Genomic DNA, 21,349 nt, shown 5'->3' on the forward strand with positions numbered 1-21,349 from the left:
TTTGTATTCTTTATTCTTTTTTTTCCCCTTTGTTTCTATAAGTGTATGTGACCGTATAGATATCCACCTACGACTATCTGATGATGAACTGTGATGTTTGAGGCTTACCAGAAGAGGTCAGTATATTTGTGTCTTGTTTTTGGTTCATCCCTTTTTGGTTTATTAATGTGTTAAACTTTATGCACTGATTTATTGTGTGGTTTGTCCCTTCTGTTAAAGTGGATCTGATCTAGTCTCTTATCAATTATGGGTAAATAACTGGTAAACTGTATGATATACAGTTTAACTTATTTTCCTGGGTGAATTAATAACCCAGATGGCGTAGTTCTTTTACATTATTAATACTTTAACCAAAGGTTACATTTGGAAAGCAGGACTCATTATTTTTATAGTTGTAGTCTGCAGAGTGAATGTTTTACTCCAACAATGGAGAGCAGTACTAGTTTTTATTTTCTAAGTAAATGTATTCAAATTGTCTCAGTGCACTTCTCACACTAAGAGGTGTACTAATCTAGTCTTTACCTGTTTCTGGCCTTTAACACATGATGTTGATCTTACTTTATAATTACAATACTCAATACGCTCTTTTGTAGATCCATCATTTTTAAATCATTATGATTAAGATGCCTCTACATTTTTCCTCTGGTTTCCCAATGGGTTCGATTTTATCTCACTGGACAAAAATGCAGCCTCCTAGTTACCAAGAAGAAACAGTGATGATTTTATAAAGCAGCCATGATCATATTGTACATGCTGAATGTTGGATCTGATTATTGGCACATGGCTATTCAACACTAAAGAAACCTGATGAACTGTTTCACTTCCTGTCTGTGATGAAATCTGGGGAAGATGGGGCAGAATTTGGTTTTGTTGAAATAAGATGTCTGGAGTCTGCGTGAGTGTTAAAGTAAGATGGAAATCAGTCTGTGTCACACGTCAGAATCTTTCCAGGGTTAAAATAACAGAAGAAGTATCCAGCTAAGGTTTTAGAGAGTTGTGTACAAGCAATGAAGATCTAAAACAGAGCTACTGAAGAAACAGCCTTCAGATTTTTATATTACAGGTATGATTTAATGTTCTTATTGTTAGAATTCACAGAAACATAACATTTATGTAGCACATTGAGTTTAAGTTTGGTAATAAACCAATTATAAGTAAGTAAGAGGTAGCATATTCATTAATATTTATTGATTAATTAATGAAGAACTATTGTAGAACGTTAAATAAATAAACATAATATTTAGATATAGGAAAATTACTGTAATTTTTATTAAATTTCAATTGGTACCAAATTTTCATTGATATCTGTACAATGTCTTAATGTATGTGATGATAAACATTATTTAGAACATATTATATGAACATACTTTTAACCAGCATTATTGTAAATGTTATTTTATAAATGTTTTAATAAGAATACATGTGATGCAGTGTCTATGGTGTTCAGTGCTGTCCACTTTAAAAGACAATGGACAATAAACACTAGACTAAGTCCAAGTGCTTTACAGATTAAATACGAGTGCTTCAGTGTCCAGAGACATGGTTCAGGTGTTTGTGATGATGTGACTTGGTGTGTGGTGTGAATGTGTGCAGTGGTTGATGGGTGCTGTAATCCCTCACTGCTTTTGGCCCTAACCTGACACCTGATGATGATGTAAACTTGATTAGATAATCAGTTACAAAGGTGCACAAATAAATCACTTGGTATTTGATACTTAAATCTTTTTATTTATTTTTTTATTTAAGATTGAGATTTTATTTCCATCAGCTAGCTGTCCATCATGAAGCTGAATCTTTTTCTTCTTCTGCTTCTCACAGGTGAGATTATTTTTATAAACCACTAATGGCATAATTTATGAAATGAATATTAGGGTATGAAATGACCGTTTTCACTCAACAGCCAATTTGGCTACTAAATGTTTACGTTACCGGCCATAACCTCTACTAACCTAAGAAAAAACCCTCATCCTTCCATCTCCTCCTCTTTCATCCTCATCCTTTTATGTGGGCAAATCAGTACAAGTACAAATAACATCAAACAAAACAACAAGACAAACTTGTGGACTAAAAGATGTACAATATGGTCTGCTAAAACGTTTTAACCCCATGTAAGTATCACCACATTATGTTGTATTTAATAATACAAAGTGTGTATTTAATATTTCATGATGACTCAGTTCAGTATTAGCGCAGATTTGACTTACATGAACTTCCCTAAGAAATGAATGAGTGAAGATAATTTATGTAAAGTAAGCCGACAAATTGACTAGTGATTTGACAGCATGCTACAGCTGAGTTTTCCCGGTGTTAATTTCAAACCCTGATAATAATTATTACACAAATTAATATTACATGTTTATTATACATGTTCATTTTCTATATTTAAATATTATTAGCATTTTATGTGTGGAGTTTCAAAAAAAAAAACATTTTAGAGACTTTAATGACAATTAAACAAGTGAATATAAACATTTATCAAAGAGTTAAGAATATACCTGTCATTATTTTATAAGTTAAGAAATAAAGAATTATTGTAATTTTATTTATTTATTTATTTATTTATTTATTTATTGAATTGTTTTATCAATAGTCAAATATTTAGCAGTTAAAATTTACTTTGTATTTGAAAAATAAAATGTCACCAACAGGACTGGTCCCAGTTGCTATCCTACGAACTGTCCTTCACAAATATCACCTGATAATGACAGGGGTGACATGGCCTGTTGCACAGAATTACTGCCGGGTGACTTACAATGATCTGGCAACAGTCGTTAGTGATTTTGATTGGCTAAGATTGAAGAAAGAAACAGCAGACAAAAATCTGGCAACATTTGCCTGGGTTGGATTATACAATGATATCAATAGCTGGCGCTGGTCCTTAAACAACCTTCCACTGAAGAATGTCACTTATACAAACTGGTACTCTGGAGAGCCTAATAATCTCGGTGGAAATGAAGCATGTGGTATCATAAGTAGTGGTAATGCATGGTGGGATTTCCCATGTTCAGGACTAATTCCCTTTATCTGCTATAATGGTGAGTGAATATCATGATACTGATCTGTTTTGTGTCAGTTTAAAGGCTGATTTTCACATTTTGGGTTGTATTTTGGTGTCATGTTTCCTGTACAGACAGATGACTGAGACATGACCTTTTTTCTTTTTCCCACAGCTAATTTCAGTGGTGCTGCCCGGTTTATTGGCATCACTACACCTCTGTCCTGGCCTCAAGCTCAGGCTTACTGTAGAGAACATCACACAGATTTGGCCAGCGCTCTTAACAGTTCAGACCAAAACATGTTATGGCAGGTGAGGAATATCCAGGGTGATTCCTGGATTGGGCTCTACAGAGACACATGGAAGTGGTCAGATGGAACCATCGCTTCAAACCTCCCATGGGCTCCTGGACAACCTGATAATGATTATGGCAATGCAAACTGTGCAGTGGCTTATAACAGACTGTTCTACGATACAACCTGCACCTACCTGTTTTCTTTTTTCTGTCATTCCAGTGAGTCTTGTGTTTTTCTTGGTTTTTGCTATTACTATACAGTTTTTTTAATTAATTCAAAAACATAAATAAATAAATAAATAAATAAATAAATGTAAAATCTATTTTTATTTAATTCAGGAGTAACTGACAGTACAAGGAGAAGAATGTGGACGACGTTCAGATTAGACTTTTAGGAAAGGAAAGGAAACTACTGTGTGTGTGTTTATTCCACAGTTTGCACTATGAGGAATCAGACCGTGAGACTGCAGGTGAAGTCTGATGGCAGTGTGTTTGATTCTGCTGTTCAGTCATCCATTTTAGAGCAGGCAAGTCTCAGGACGTCTCTGAAATTTGGAGAAAGTTTGTGTTTTAACATCAATGTTATCACTGCTTACCTGTTCAAATTTCTGTCATTTGCTCCTTTTATTAATTCCTCCTTTCTGGGTGATACAAATGTATTTTCTTTTTTATATGAATGATTAAACTCTGATTCTTATCTTCAGATGAAGCAGAAACTGAAAGAACATGGCATGTTGGAGAACACCACAGTGACCTGGAGGGTGCAGCCAGATGGAAACATCTTCAAGAAGAAAAAAGATGACCTGTAACATCTAAATGTTCACCTTCAAGTCCAGCAGATTGTAAACTGACTGAAATGTATTTAACCTTCAATATTTAAGCTTTAATCAGTAGGGAGCGGTAGAGCACAAGATTAACCACAAGCAGAAGAACAAACATCTAATTTTATTGCTCTGTTTGTAACACAACCACTTTGACTTCATCTTAAATTTAACATTAGTTTCAATGTTTTGTCAAATAATTATTATTTAATATGTTCAGCTTTTGCTGCAAGCTGCCACTGAACACAGTGATAAGGAGAAAGTCATAGAGGGTCTGTTTATATACTGGGTTTAATACATCAGTGTGTCGTAGTAAAGAATAAATCCTATATAGAAGAGAGAATGTAACAGAACCTGTAAATATACTGTGTGTACTTAGAACAGTCAGATATAATGACCTTGACACTGCTACTGTACTTTTATATTTCTCTCTATTTAGAAATATTTACTTATTTTGTTGTATTTTATTCTAATTTCTGTACTTATGGGCTATAGGGTTATACATTAATATCATCAATAAAAAAATTAAAAATAAAACTTTTGTTTTTGCAACAACCATAGATTAATGTTTATTATGGTCTTGTTATTATTAATTCTGTGAGATTTATATTTATTCTTAAAATCCCATCATCTTTATCATAATCATCATCATCATTATCATCATCATCGTCATCATCATTCTACATCATCACTGTACTGCAAAACTGTCCTCATGTCATCAGCAAACAGAGCAAAGGGTCTGCAATAATTACACTGACCACAAGTTGGCAGTAAAAGAATCATTAACACAAACAGACGTGCTGAAGTGGAGGAGCTACAGATCCAAACAACATAGAAAATGAAGATCCTACTACTTGTTCATCTGTTTGGGAAGCAGGTGATGAGGTGTGTGTGAATATTTCTAGTCTTTGTGATCTTATGTAACTCCTTTTCTCCAGCGTACAAAAGCGTACAAAGTAAGCTTTGTAACTCCAAAGCTCCAGCGCTGTTTCTCATCCGGAACTTCACTGGTTCAGGTGAGGTGGAGAGGAACTGTGCTCTCATGGAAAGCATAAGTATTAGCTTTAGCTTTGTGATTATGGAAGAATACTGATACATTCACCCATCTGTGAAGACTCTAATGCTGAATTTTAGGGAGTGCTAAATCCACCTCCGGGTATCCAGGCTTTCTCCTAAATAATCCATCATGCTCTCACACTTAAAAACCCTCTCTAGAGTATGGATGCGCACCTCTTAAAAAAAGAGAAGGACAAATGAGTATCAGGGCTCTCACGTATTGAAGGCGGGAAAGAGTGACATATTTTAAATATCCCCCCCCCCCCCCAAATAAATAAATAAATAAATAAATAAAATAATAATTATGTCTCTGCCTTTGACTGCAGGTGAGGACACGTTCGAGCTGCACTCGGTGGAACTGGAGCTGGAGGCCATGGAGAAGCAGATCCATGACCTACAGGTGAAGCAGGCCTAGCTCCGGGAGCGGAAAGCCGCACTGGAAGCTCCCCGGTCGGTCGCTCACCTGTCTCAGGTAAACTCCCATGTGTTTCTCTGTCCAGGCCCAATGCACTGTCGGAACTTAGAGCCCGTCTCCAAGTCGACACATCGCAGGGTGAATTATACTTATATACTTTATAATACTTTTATACTTTATAATTTTTAATTAAACTTAATTTACTGATAGCACTAACATTAATACAAATTAAACAATGAGAAAGCTCCTCAGACCTGGATGAGAATGAGCAAACTTCTTTATTGTGGTCAATCAGCCAACAATTCTCTAAGAGAAATTGCCAAGTTGAAAGTAACAAAAGAAATCCCAAAAACCCAAAAAGAGCATCTTCATGAAGAGCATCGGCATGCAAAAACAAAAAACAAAAACTCTCAGGATGGTCCTGCAAAGTAACGTTTTTTTTTACACATAATGTACACATTTGGCCCCAAAAATTCTCCTCTATATATACCCTGGTGCTTCCAGGCGCCTCCTCATTGGTTCCCCTCCTCACAGGCCCGTTCCCATATCACCTTATCATTATGTCACCTTATTTACCGGAATTACCTCATATGTTTTGTAACGTCCTGTTCCTTACAATCCCCTTGTTTTTCCATCACCTTTTGCCCATATGCCCATTTATGGATTTTCCTCCCCTTAGTTCCCCGGGGCCCAGGTCCGGGAGCTCAGGCCTGCGACCCTAGGTCTTCTTCGTTCGACATAACAATTATGAGCCATGGTCTGGGAACCAAGGTCGTCTTTATTCTAAACAACAATTTTTGTTATTAAAAATGTGCTCAAAAGAGCTTTACTCCCTGGTCAATGTTACATTCGCCTCTCAGTTTTTCCATGCCAGACGTCCTGAAGATTAATCCTTCATTCAACTACAATGGGTAAGTTTCTCCTTTGCTATTTTCTTCTGTACATGATTTTTAATAATTATAAGTCACTCTATGAGTCTGGTTTATGTCAAAAGTTATGTTAAAAGAAAGCTCTTATCTATTTGTCATTTTATATTGTCACTATTGCTAAACTCTTGCTAAACTATTGCTGCTATACTGTTGTCATTATTGTTAAGCTATTGCTGCTATAATGTTGCTTGTGTACACAAAAAAATGGAGTTCTTTTATGACTCCTCTAACCTGCTAAATGCTTGAATTTTGTTATGATCTCATGTTATGATTTCATGCTATGATCTCAGCCTGTCCTTGCTCAGGCTGGACTTGCTTACACTTATCTCAAGCTCCCGTTCCTCTATCTCCTCTAACTCCCCTTATCTCCCCTCAGATCCTTCGCCTCGAGGTCAGCCAGCTCATCCTTGTCGCCCCATCAGGTCCTTACCTCACCATCCTCGTCCTTCTCCCTACCCAAGGCCAGTGCCCGCTGATGTCATGGCGAGCTATCGCCGCTTCCAGCTACTTCATATCACCCGTGAGCTCATTACGTGTCTGGAACAGCTCTATTCTCCTGACCTCCCCGAGCATCCTCATCTGCTGTTCCATATTGTGAGGGGGCCTCCTACTAGCACTTCCTCCTCTCAAACCCCTCTGCCTAACCTCGTGGACCAGAGAACCCAAACTGATGGCTGTCCTCATGTTGAGTTTGCAACCCTGAGCTCAGGACTCCCGTATCTCCTCCTCGTCCCCCAGTGCCTCATGCCTATATCCGTCCTCTCAGTCCTGCCTTGGCATCTCCTTCCTCTGATTCTGGCCCTGGGTCTCCAGATTACATTCCTTCTTCTCCCTCTGATTATGGCCCTGGATCTCCAGACTACTCCCCTACTTCTCCCTCTGATCACTAAGATTGTTTATAATAAACCTATAACCATTCCCTCTGACTCCAGTGTGGTTATTTTATTCTCTAGTTATCTATTATCTTAAAATTATTATTATACCACATGTCTTATGACCCTGTTTTTACATTCTTCCTTCTCTGTCTGCTGAGTTACTATAATAGACAGTCCACCTTCTGACTTCTTTATATATATATATATATATATATATATATATATATATATATATATATATATATATATATATATATATATATTGCCTTGGTATTAATATTATATATTAATATATTAATTAAATATTATATATTATAATAATTAATATAATATAATAATAATATAATAATAATAATATTATAATGTATTCTCTTAAGGTTCAAGGATTTTTCACAACAGCACCCAGGAAGTTGCCTGCCCAGGCGCTGTTCATTCCTGGGTGCAGCAGCGGAGGACGCGAGCCGGGCCCCGGTCGAGGACCTCTCCCCCTCCACCACTGCCAGCCTTCGAGATCCCCACCCGGGACCGCTTCGCCTCCTTCGCGAGACAGACTGCGATGCTGTGATCATCGGAGACTCCATCGTCCGCCATGTCCATGCTACTGTGGCTAAAGGTAAGGCTCACACTCACTGCTTACCTGGTGCTTGTGTTCTTGATGTCGCTGCACAGGTACCTGGGATCGTGAGCAGGAACACCGGAGCTGTGGTTCTTCATGCCGGCTCGAACAACACCAGCCTGAGGCAGTCGGAGATCTTGAAGAGGGACTTCAACAGCCTAATGGAGATAGTTTGCAGCACAGTGCCCGGCGAGGATCGTGTCTGGACCGTTTCCAATGTACCAGCGAGGAATTGAAAGGTTCAGTTTTTGCTTTAAATGGATGGCTACAGTCATGGTGTCAGGCTCAGAATTTACTCTTTATTGATAACTGGAATGTTTTCTGGGAGTGTCCTAGGCTGTTCCGTGCTGACTGCCTGCACCCCAGCAGAGTTGGAGCGGAGATCCTCTCGGACCACATCTCCAGGACGCTGCACACCTTCTGACTGGTAAACTATGCTTTAAATCTAAATTTCAATAGCCATCCTTTACCTCAACACATTGACACAAATGCACACATAGCTCATCCTATAGAAACTGTGTCTGTTCCCCGAGTAGTGAGATCAAAAAGTAAATACGTGAGAAGTTCTCAAAATAATCTGAAAAAAAAAAATGCCAAAGAAAACAAACAAAAACAGTTCTCAAAGTTTGGGCTTCTGAACATTAAATCACCCAAAGCACTTATTGTAAATGAAATCATCTCAGAAAATAGCCTTACTGCCCTCTGCCTTACTGAAACTTGGATTAAACCAAACGATTACATCGGTCTAAATGAGTCTACACCATCAGGATATATCTATAAGCACGAGCCTCGTCAGACTGGTCGCGGAGGTGGTGTCGCCACTATCTTTAGTGATTTCCTTAGTGTTACCCAGAGAACACAGTATAGATTTAATTCTTTTGAAGTGCTGAGGTGTTGTCGCTCCTACTGTACCTGGTCTATAATGAGGTTGCCTGGAAAAGGGGTGGAGTCTGGCCTTTATACTGTAAGCTGCAGCCAGCCTCCAGTTCTGGGCTTGTTTACCAAGTCGAGCGAGCGTGCTACTGCGATGCCATAAGCCAAAACTATACCTGTATATTGTGGATACTGAGAGTAAATATATTTGTACAGTGATTTGTGTTTTTACGTACATTTCTTTTATGTGTTATTTTTGTCCTCATTGTTTTGGTACTTTGGGTTTTTTGTGTTGACTGTATATATATATATATATATATATATATATATATATATATATATATATATATATATATATATATATATATACACACACACACTGTATCTCGATGCTGGATTACTTTGGTGCACATGTAAATAAACATCGGGCTTTTCCTTTTTGTTTGCTCGCCTGCGTTTGCTTGCTCGCGGTTATTTTTTTGCCTTTGCTTATTTTTAATTCTGATTTAGTTATCATGGGTTTACTTTTTCTCTTCTATTGAGGTTTATGCTGTGACTTGAAACTCGGTTTAACAGTGCTTATTCCAGTCCTTCTTCGATACATAGTGATTGGGACCAGGGGTCTCATTTATAAAGCTTGCGTACGCACAAAACGGGGCTGGAAGCGTACGTATGCCAGTTCCCACGCAAAGGTTGTGATCTATAAAAAACAAACTTGACGGGAGAATGTGCGCACCTTTAAGCAAACTTTGAGACATGCGTACGCACATTCTGGAGACAAAGGGAATTGGCGACACAGATGGTGAGGTCGTGAAGTGAAGTTAGATTGTAGAAAATAAATGTGAGAAGAACGATTATAAGAAGTAATGACATTTAATTTTCACTCCATTTTATATCCACGAAAATATTTTCCTTAATGTACATATATCATAAAATGTCAAAGTCTGCAAATACAGTCATGAAGCACAATCGCTACTCATCATCGGTCCTAACTATTACGGTGTTCGTTACAAAACCGTCATGAAGAAGCATGTGTTCACTATAACATTTTCGTCTTAAATTTTCGCCCACAAATTAATTCTGTGATTTTGGCAAGGTGTTAACGATCAGTCTAATTGCTAGAAACATATAAATCCTCCGGTGACCCGGGTATGTAATGCTTCATGATGGCACTGCTGGCACTGTTGGAGGATTATGCCAATGGCAGAATAAGGAGAGAACGAGTTTTCAGGGACCATGATGATGACTGGCTGATGATGATTGGATCTATGTGCTGAATTGGGTCCATATTAGAGAGGGCAACATGTCGGAACCATGCCATCCCAGTCCAAATACAAGTCCTCACCACTCTGGGGTTTTTGGCAACCGGCTGTTTCCAGCAGGAATTGGCAGACAGGTAAATTATTTATATAAAAAAAAACTATAAGTAATCCTCAACTTTGTCTCTAAGACCTTTTTGTATATCAAATAATGCTATTGGAATCTATCATCTCACCCTATAGGTCTGGTATATCACAGCCGTCCCTGAGTGCCATAATATCTGTCGTTTTGAATGGTATACTTAATATGGGTAGTCGATACATCAGGTTCCCCTACACTGTGCGAGAACAGGCCAAAATTAAAATGCAATTTGCAGCAATGTCTGGTTTCCCAAATGTAATCGGTGCAATTGACTGCACTCATGTTGCTATAAGGGCACCATCTGAAAATGAATTTGCTTATGTTAATAGAAAGCATGTGCATTCTATTAATGTGCAAATCATATGCGACTCCAACATGACCCTCACAAACATTGTGGCACGCTGGCCTGGTTCAACACATGATTCCTTTATCTTGACAAATAGCAGTGTAGGGAACAGACTAAATGCAGGTGCAGTACGTGATGGCTGGCTTCTTGCAGAGGAAACTCATTATAATGAGGTCCACTCTCGTGCCCGCGCAGTGATTTGCATTGACTATGGTTAAAAATGGGTGTGTACAGGACGGGATATGAGGCTGCCTGTTTTTCTGAATGCACACACACTTCATCAATAAAGGAAAGGTTTTCTTTTGACCGCATTGTAAATTTTCACGTGTTATGTCTTCATATCCTCTAGACGCATAGTGGGACGTAACACCCACACACACTCTTCACCCTTCTGCCGTCTGGAAAAAGGTACCAAGGCATTCGGCCCTCACAACCATACTGTGTAGCAGTTTCTTTCCACAAGCCATCAGACTATTTAATAACTGAACTGTACTGAGCACAACACACACACACACACACACACACACACACACACACACACACATCAACTGTATGGACTGCACAGACCTACACTAAATACACACACTTACATGCTGTTTTTGCACACTTATTTACTATTTGCACATGCCGTGTCACAATTCAGTTGATTGTCGTTTTGCACAACCCTTTACAATATCTCAGGTAACTGCTGCTTTAACACTGTGTTCATTCCAGTATTTCTGCACAAAATTATCTGAACATACAATATTTACACTGGTCAGCACTGTTTCTGTTTATTGTCTTTTGTGTATTGTCTTGTATTTTTTTTGTTTGAACTGTCTTTTGTCCTGCACTGTCTTGTCTTTTGTCTCACACTGTTTACACCAGGTTGCACAGTTGCTCTTTAGGTGTCTAGGACTATGTGAGAAAACAATTTTAGGACATTTTTTTAATTTTTTAGTTTTATTTCAAGTATACTTTGTGTATCATGCTGAAGCCAAATCAAGTTACAATGCTAGTTAAATTCAAAATTTACGTTAGTCCTGTGGTTCCTGTATCTCATTAATACTGTATGAAAGGAAAGGTTAAGGTAACTCAAGGTAACCCTTTGTGACATATGGTCCATTGTTTAAGGTGGCCATTGGTTTCAAGGTCTGAGTCAAGAATGAATGCCAAGCATTAGAGGTGAACTCATTCCTATGATAACGAAGTGGTCTGAGAAAGACTGTTATGTTAATAGGATTACGTGTGGGTGAAATTCCAGGATCTGGTGTGGAGCTTTGATTTCATGCTTTGATTGTTTTGTCTCTTTCTGATGTGACTGCCCCTAAGATGTGCATAACTACAGTACAATGTACAACTTTAAGTCACACTTGATGACTGCAGCGCCCGTGCTAGTACGCTCTGACTTGAAGACTCGTTTCATCTACAATAAATTCTACTGCACAAGGATATCCAAGTCTCCTGGTCTTCTCTGGAAAAAAGTTTACAACTACTTACTAAGTCCTTAGCTCTGTCTTTGTTTTATGTAGCACCCTGGTCCTGGAGAAATGTTGTCTCATTTCACTGTGTACTGCAACAGCTATATATGGTTGAAATGACAAGAAGCGCTTCTTGACTGGACATATACAGTACATTTGTCTATAGAGTACAGATTTATTTAGTGTAAAGGTGTGTGGGTGTGGGCACATGTGTGTTTGATTTTTTCACAAACAGTACAAATGTCCACATGCACAATACAAAATGTTTATTAAAAAATCTTTATATTTATTAATTTCTTAATCTATTAAATTTTCAGTTACTATGCAATAGAACATAGTCATCCTGTTTTAATACATTGATTTATTAATTTATTAATCTATGCTTAAAGGTGGGGTGCACGATGTTTGAAAGCCAATGTTGACTTTTGAAATCACCAAAACAAACACACCCCAACCCAAATGCAAGTAACAAAATAGTGAATGAATGGGTCAGGTTACTCAATAATAACTCAGATTTTCACTTACTTTTCAGCGAGGTTTATTACACTGCCATCATACTTTCCATATGGAAAATGTCCATCATAATCCCTGTTCCTAAGAAACCTTGGCCCTTCTAGCTTAACCACTACCGACCTGTTGCCCTTACATCTATAATTGTGAAATGCCTGGAGAAGCTGTTGCTGAAATCTATCTTGGGTAACCACTTGAATCTTAATGTTAGCAAGACAAAAAATCTGATAGTCAGTCCCTCTTCACCTCAGCACCCTATTGTTATTCAAAATCGAACAGTTGAAATAGTGGACAGTTTCAAATATCTGGGAGTAACACTGGATAACACACTCACCTTTGCTCAGCACGTTATTGTAATGAAACGTCATAGGGCTGAGGATCCATTTGCAAGCTTTATTAGAATTCTCATCGTACAACATACAAGGGTCGATGTCGGCAAACACAACAATGTAGAGTAGGCAGGAATCGTGGCCCAAATAACAGGCAGAGGGTCAGGACAGGCAGCAAACAATCATAAGGCAGGAATACAGCACAAAGTAACAAACCGGGAAATCACAAGACAGGAACCACTCAGACTGATAGCCGTGGCAAATCGAGACTTCGCACTGAAGTCAAGTTCAAGTTCAGCTTAAGTAGAAAATGGGTGATTGGATTGGTGGCAGTGTAATCAGTCCCAGAAAGAGGGTTATGGGAAATGTAGTCCGGAAGCTACTAATACTCGGGAGAAGGTTCCCTCTGGTGGCAATCGGAGGACGAGGCAGGCGCTTCAACCATGACAGTTATGGACATTCAGAAAAGAAGTCATCAAAGACTGTCTGTCATTTGCAAACTCAAAGGACTCAATGTCACTCCTCGATTATTATTGCAACTTTATCAAAGCATTATTCAGTCAATTTTATTGTATTGTTCAACTTGTTTTTTTTGGCATGCTTTCTGTTAAAAATATGGTCAAACTCACTAAGGTGTCTTCCAACATCTAAGCTTATAGAACTCAATAACACAGTTATCGGACACTTTGCCATTTCAATAGAATGGGATTTCAAACTAAATGAGTATCTAGCCCCACTGCCCTCAGGGCGCAGGTACAGGGCTCTGAGGTGCAGGTGGGCCCGCTTTGGAAGAAGCCTGATTCCCTCAGTCATTAAGTACCTTAACAACAGACATCGCTGAGTGTTATTTTGAATGTTTCTTGACATATGTGTATTATGACTGTTTATGTTTATGTTGTGTGTGTCAAACAAGTGCAGTGTTGTGGAAAAGAATTTCCCCTTTGGGGACAATAAAGTATAAAGTAAAGTAAAGTAAAGTAACAAAAGCCTTTATTTTGTTAGTTAGGAAGGGATGATTGAAACATTCATTAATGAAAGAAAGGGACTATGAACATTATTTACTGTTGCAAACAGTTTGGGTGATCTGCAAGTCCGCAAGCAAACAATACAATATTTGCTTTGTACTCTGCTTCCTCCTTGTGGACAAAGGCTTTATTGCCTAAAAATGAAAATTGTGCTGATATGCAGTCACCACAGAGAGACTGTATTAAATTTCCTAACAAAAAAAATATAGAGAAATAATATACAGTAAAAGCAACCAAATATTACCAGAGTGTTTAACAGATTGTTTAACAACTGAACAACTTTCTAATTTCTCTGTATGAGTCAATGAATTATGCTTAATAGCTTAATCAGAACACATGCTTCTAATAGCACAGCATTATTAAGCTGTCCAGGGGAACAATTGGTATAAGTGACATCCTTCAGTCGGACGTTGTTTAGGGACCAGCGCCAGCTAGTATAATCATCATACAATCCAACCCACGCCAATGATGTCAGACCTTTACTTGTTGCTTCTGTCTTCAATCTTAGCCAATCAGTGTCACTAATGACTGTTGCCAGGTCAGTGTACATCGTCCTGCAGAAATTCTGTGCATTTGTCCATGACTGCTGTGTCATGATCAGGTTATATTTGTGAGTGATGCTTCTCAGGTAAAGTAATGCATTTATATTACAGAACAATGACTTTACATTGGTGAATGTTTGAATAATAATTACCAATAAAGATTAAGGTTTATGATCCTATCTTGTTTGTCATTCTGTTACATATTAAACAATCACTACTAATAATAATAATACAGAATAAATACAAAGTGACAGAATAATTTACATTTACACCAGTTCATGACCAGTTCATTTTTTTAATTTTGCTTTGTTTTATTATGGGCTCTCTGTATGGTGAGAAATAAATTTAAACATGTAACAGTATGAATTATGCTAGGATTTGGACTCTATTTGAAACTAATAAATAGTTAATAAAGACCTGAATGCCGTGTAGTTTATGCATATTATAACTGTGAACTGTGTATTAACTGTTTAATTTATAAATAATTTACAAGAAAGCAACAGCAAAAAAAAAAGTTTATAAGGACACTCACTAGTGAGATACAGGAGCAAAACTGTCTGCTTCATGATGTTGCTGTGGAGTCAAAAAATGCAAATGAGGTACAATCAGATGTGCAATAAAGTGGTAATTTTAATAAATGTCTAACATTAATCTGTAACATCTGTAGAGCATTAATCTGTCAGCATTTCTGAAACATTGTAGTTACATTTAAAAAGCTACAAAAATAACATGATTAGCTCCTGTTTGAGATGTTTGAGAGATGCATTCACAGATTCCCGGATCATATAATAATTAATAACGGCTCTGTGAACTTGACATATCAGACTCTTGGATTCAGACAAATGGATTGGATCCACACTGAACACCATATTTCACTGCAATGCTTTAAACACTACTGGAATTTATTAGTTAAACTTTAGTTGTTTTTCAAAACAATGTAAGCATATGTCCATGCAATCAAATGAAATAAATTCTCTAAATAATTTCTCTAATCTACACCATATCTGAGCATCTATAACAAAAAATAATGCCTATAGTTTAAACACCTATAAAAATAAAAACCTACCTTGAAACAAATCTTTTTTTTTCAATCTTTGGTTTTCAATACCTCAATTCCAAAACTGCTTTTCAGTCCCTGGTACTTTATCTTGAAGTGCAGAGACTGATTTCCATTTTGACTTTAACAGCTTTATTCAAATACATGGAAACTTTGGAGTGATGGGGAATTTTACTGAATGTGTTCCACACACTTAATGAGACTATTTGACATTATGGTGGAAGAGTGAGTGGCGCATGATGGCGCCCGTGTGTGTGGCTTGCCATCTTTTTCTCCTAACGCTGAGTATGTTTATGCTGTTTGTGTCACTTATTGTTCAAAATGTCAATGCTCTATTGGTGTATAATCCCCAAACATTACTGGAACATTACTCAGACTCCTTGCAAAAGATTTAGAAAAGTTTGTGGTGGACACAAGACATTGCCCCCTCTTCTATCGGGGATCCCAGCTCATCTCTGCTGACATCTGGCTTCATACTCCCGGCATAAACGCTATCGTCGCCGTGGTAAACGCAGCTCATCAACTGCTCCTGAATGTGCCCAAAACAAAACGGAAACTTAGAGGGGGCCGTGCCTCCTAAAATGTGGAATGATCTGCCACTGCCCATTAGACAGGCCTCTTCATTGTCTTCTTTTAATTCACATCTTAAAACCCACCTTTTCTCCTTGGCCTTTGACACCTGATTTTGACATTTTGTTTCTTAAATAGTATTTCTTGTTTTTATGTCTTGTATGAGTTGTGTATTTTATGTTTAAAATAATATATATTATTTAGATGTTAACATCCTTTTACCAGAGATCTACACAAATCTCTGAGACTCTTAGGAGTTAAGACGTACATCTCGCCTCCCAATGTCACTACCGATTCTGCCCAACTCTGCTGGTGATGGCCAGAGGGCAGTTTTGACACCCAATATATCACTGCTCGATACTTTATAGTTCCTTGCTCAGATACTTTGTAGATACAGTACGTTGAAATTTTCACTAATACCATAGACATTCTATGCATTACTTTTCCAACAGTTCCCCGTACAGGCCACAATGATGTAATTATACTGACGTACGTGTCCCTTAGTTTATAAAATAACTGAACACCATATTACACTGCAATGCTTTAAACATTACTGGAATTTATAGTTAAACCTTAGTTGTTTTTCAAAACAATGTAAACATATGTCCATGCAATAAAATGAAATAAATTAATTTCTCTAATCAATCCCAATGAATGTACTTTCCTACATACAGAGCAAACAAAGATGTGAGAGAAGCATTACACAATATCTGAGCATCTATAACAAAAAATGCCTATAGTTTAAACATCTATAAAAATAAAAACCTACCTTGAAACAGACCTAAAATATCTGATGTTTTTTCTTGAACTGGTTTTCAATACCTCAATACCAAAACTGCTTTTCAGTCTCTGGTTCTTTATCTTTAAGTGCAGAGACTGATTTCCATTTTGACATTAAAAGCTTTATTCAAATACATGGAAACTTTGGAAAGTGATGGGGAATTTCACTGAATGTGTTCCACACACTCACTGAGACTATTTGACATCTGTGAGGTTCAAAACAATTTGCAGGTGTGTGTGAGAATTTTTTTCAATTAAACACTGTGAATATTTATTAACAATGGCTAAATTTATGGAAACCCTTCTTTGTGGAAGCCCGGGTAGGTCATGTAACTGAGCAATGCACTCCAGCAAGACAATATAGGAAGATGTACTGTACATCACATTACTAAATCTTCTTTATCTTCAGAAAGTGCTCTGTTTTTTTGTCGATTGTTTCTCCTGTTTGTCTAAGAATAAAGACAAATAAGTTACATATTAAAGAATAGAGTTGTGTTGTTTGTTTGGGAGACCAGCATGCATGTGCATACCAGTAACTTGTTCTTCCTTTCAAACTAGCCTTATTGTCACTGACGTACATGGATTCTGCCTGGTGCCATTGCATCTCCAGAGCATTTGTGTACTCAATTATCTACACAAATGGCTCATTCTTGCAAAGTTAAGGCACATAGCAGCCAGGCATTGAGATGCCATGCTTGCCCACATGGGATCTCCAGGCCTCAGGCTGAACCCAGAGTAGTGCATGTTTCTCCTTCTCAGATGGTAGTGTGGGAATCAACCATGATACGGGCGTCTGTCATGTGCTTAGGTGGAGTCTGTCCTTTCTGCTGTGATGAACATTTGGCTAGGGCAATGCCTTCCTTGCTGCCCAGGCACAGAGTGTACTCAGCCTCATGGCTGAAGCAGCGAATGCTGCCAATGAAAATATCTGGCCCTGGAGCAGACATTTTCACCCCTGCAGAGACCTGTTCAGTGTCATAAGGGTCAATGTGTCATGGTCTTCATTCCCTTCTTATGTGGCCAAGACACCAGCCGTTTGGGGTGATTTCACACAGAGCTTCAGACACTACTTCTGCAAAGATATGTTCCCATAGGTTCAGCCATGACACAGTGTGTCATTTCCTTACTGGGTTACATGTGTACCCTTTTAGGACATGTTCTAGAAGTATCCAAATAAAAATTCACACATCCAGATACAGAAAAACAAGTATTTTCTCCCTTTGAGGTTTAGGGAATGTCTTGGAGGTTGTAATATTACCAGCTGTTACTGTGTGGAAATTTGCATCATCATCTCATGTTTTCTTCACATTGTCGTTTTCTTACACTGTCCAAAAATAATGTAGGTCCTCAGACTGGATGTTAACGAAAGGTAAGGAAAGGTAACGAAAACAATTTGTAGGTCTTGTGTAGGAGCGACAACACCTCAGCTTATTTATCAAAATAATGACATGTAGCTATAACATTTTTCACAGCTTTCAAACAAAATAACAATTATAATACAACCCATTTTTAATACTACAACTGTATTTTTATTAAACAGGAGAGAAAATCTAAACTACTACTTCTGATGATAATACACACAATTACTCCATTTCCTTTTCTTACAAAAGGAAAACTGTTTAAAAAAAGGGTATGAATATACCAACCAATAATTCTTAAAATTTTAGCATTAAAAAAAATAAAATAAAATAATGCAATAATGTAAACTGATAACAACAGGAAACATAAAAAAGAAAATAATTGCTCTTTTTTGGTTTAATGCCTTTAACAAACATGTACAGTAAAACACATCATGACCACTGTGGAGATTGACTTTTGACTATTAATCAGTTAAATAGGCCAGTTACAGCTGGAGCTTGTTGCTACTAATTATAGAGGGACAACACTTTTTGTCTCCCCCTGGTGGCCCCTTGTAGTAAAATACAGAATCTCAACACAACCTCCTTAAGGCTTACCACATGCTAACACTGATATCTACATGTCTTCTGCTAAATATTTGTCCACAGTATTTCCATAGTATTGTGTGTATCATTTTAGTTTCTGACATGCAGTCGAGCCTATAATCATCAGCTCTTAACAAAGCTACAAATGTCCAGCAGTCAGAGTGTAAATGCTGGGAAATGGAGTCAACACTTCTGTAGCTCAGCAGGTTAAGATATTAATCCAATAGATATTACTTAAATTTTAAAAGAATTTGGACCCTTTATAGTTACAATTGTTTATTGATTATTCTAATGTATAACCCTATAGCCCATAAGTACAGAAAATAGAATAACGACAACAAAAGTAAATATATCTAAATAGAGATAAGAATAAAAGGACAGTAATAGTGTCAAGGTCATTATATCTGACTGTTCTAAGTACACACAGTGTATTTACAGGTTCTGTTACATTCTCTCTCTTCCATATAGGATTTATTCTTTACTATGACACACTGATGTATTAAACCCAGTATATGAACAGACCCTCTTTGACTTTCTGCTTATCACTGTGTCCAGTGGCAGCTTGCAGCAAAAGCTGAACATATTAAATAATAATTATTTGGCAAAACATTGAAACTAAAGTTAAATTTAAGATGAAGTCAAAGTGGTTGTGTTACAAACAGAACAATAAAATTCGTTTAATAAAATTGTTTGTTCTTCTACTTCTAGTTAATCTTGTGCTCTACCACCCCCTACTGATTAAAGCTTAAATATTGAAGGTTAAATACATTTCAGTCAGTTTACAATCTGCAGGACTTGAAGGTGAACATTTAGATGTTACAGGTCATCTTTTTTCTTCTTGAAGATGTTTCCATTTGGCTGCACCCTCCAGGTCACTGTGGTGTTCTCCAGCATGCCATGTTCTTTCAGTTTCTGCTTCATCTGAAGATCAGAATCAGGGTTTAATCATTAAAATGAAAAAGAAAAGAAATTTGTATCACCCAGAAAAAGGGATTTATAAAAGGAGAGAATGACAGAAATTTGAACAGGTGAGCAGTGATAACATTGATGTTAAAACACAAACTTTCTCCAAATTTCAGATACGTCCTGAGACTCACCTGCTCTAAAATGGACGACTGAACAGCAGGATCAAACACACTGCCATCAGACTTCACCTGCAGTCTCATGGTCTGATTCCGCATAGTGGAAACTGTGGAATAAACACACACACACACACACACACACACACACACACACACATTTAGTAGTTTAATTTCCTTTTCTGAAAGTCTAATTTGAACGTCCTCCACAAAAACACAAGACTCACTGGTATGACAGAAGAAATAGCACAGGTTGGTGCAGGGTGTATCATAGAACAGTCTGTTATAAACCCCTGCACAGTTCTCATTGCCATTATGATTATCAGGTTGTCAGAATACCATAGGAGGTTTGAAGCGATGGTTCCATCTGACCACCTCCATGTGTCTCTGTAGAGCCCAAGCCAGGAATCACACTGAGTATACCTCATCTGCCCTAACATGTTTTGGTCTGAACTGTTAAGAGCACTGGCCAAATCTGTTTGATGTTCTCTACAGTAAGCCTGAGCTTGAGACCAGGACAGAGGTGTAGTGATGCCAATAAACCGAGCAGCACCACTGAAATTAGCTGTGGGAAAAAGATAAAGGTCATGTCTCAGTCATTTGTCTGTACAGGAAACAGGACACCAAAATACAACCCAAAATGTGAAAAATCAGCCTTCAAACTGACACAAAATATATCAGTATCATGATATTCACTCACCATTATATCAACTGAAGGGTCTTAGTTCTGTACATGGGACATCCCACCATGTATTATAAATACCTATGATACCACATGCTTCATTCCGAGCCGAGATTATCAGGCTCCCCAGAGTACTGTCGGAACTTAGAGCCCGCCTCCAAGCTGACATATCACAAGGGTGATATATACTTATAACTATAACTGTTTTGTCATCTACTTTAGCCAAATCCTCCTAATTATACTATATCTAATATTAATAAAATAGTGAGAAAACTCTTTGAAAACGCAAAACCTTCTTTATTGCAGTCAGTCAGTCATCCATCCCATTGAACTCAAGGCAAACAAAAATCAATAAGTCAAAAAGAACACATGAAAAACCCAAAAGAGTATTCACAGGTAACCCAGAATATCTCCTTTGCAAAACAAAGTATCAAAAGAATTAAAGAGCTGCAGCTTTCAAAAGATGTCTTTGCCGTCCAAACGAACTGCTCTCCCCACGAAAAAGGAACTGTCCTTTCAGTGAAATTTCTCCTCAATATATACCCTGGTGCCTCTAGGCGCCTCCTTTCTCAATCTGCGTACTTTTCTTCTGAAATCCCCTTATTTCCCCGAAATTACCTCATACACCTCCTCAATGACCTAATAACCTGCCTTACTGAATTCCCCTTATTTCCCAGAATCATCAGCTGATGTTTGCTCATATGCCCATATATGGGTTTTCCTCTTTTCTTAATTTCATGTTGAGTTTGC

At 37.6% G+C, this 21,349-nt stretch overlaps 2 protein-coding genes across 2 annotated transcripts in view; both read left to right on the forward strand.

Moving 5' to 3' along the window:
- The window catches only part of LOC132858091 (C-type mannose receptor 2-like), a gene marked incomplete at its 3' end in the record, with an annotated part of 122,882 nt that extends 119,434 nt beyond the window's left edge, over positions 1-3,448 (forward strand). Inside the window, exons 2-4 of the mRNA XM_060888297.1 lie at positions 1,747-1,818; positions 2,649-3,035; positions 3,171-3,448. Coding sequence (XP_060744280.1) covers positions 1,782-1,818; positions 2,649-3,035; positions 3,171-3,448 — 702 coding nt within the window. The remainder of the gene's footprint in view (positions 1-1,746; positions 1,819-2,648; positions 3,036-3,170) is intronic.
- A 2,872-nt stretch (positions 3,449-6,320) lies between these two features.
- Positions 6,321-10,979, forward strand: LOC132858099 (uncharacterized). Its single transcript, XM_060888309.1, has 5 exons — positions 6,321-6,493; positions 6,888-7,447; positions 7,786-7,999; positions 8,056-8,220; positions 10,972-10,979. The coding sequence occupies exons 1-5, from the start codon at positions 6,490-6,492 to the stop codon at positions 10,977-10,979; spliced, it is 951 nt and encodes a 316-aa protein (XP_060744292.1). The 5' UTR covers positions 6,321-6,489.
- The last annotated feature ends 10,370 nt before the right edge of the window (positions 10,980-21,349 follow it).

Source organism: Tachysurus vachellii, chromosome 2 (genome assembly GCF_030014155.1).
Source record: "Tachysurus vachellii isolate PV-2020 chromosome 2, HZAU_Pvac_v1, whole genome shotgun sequence".
Lineage (NCBI taxonomy): Eukaryota > Metazoa > Chordata > Actinopteri > Siluriformes > Bagridae > Tachysurus > Tachysurus vachellii.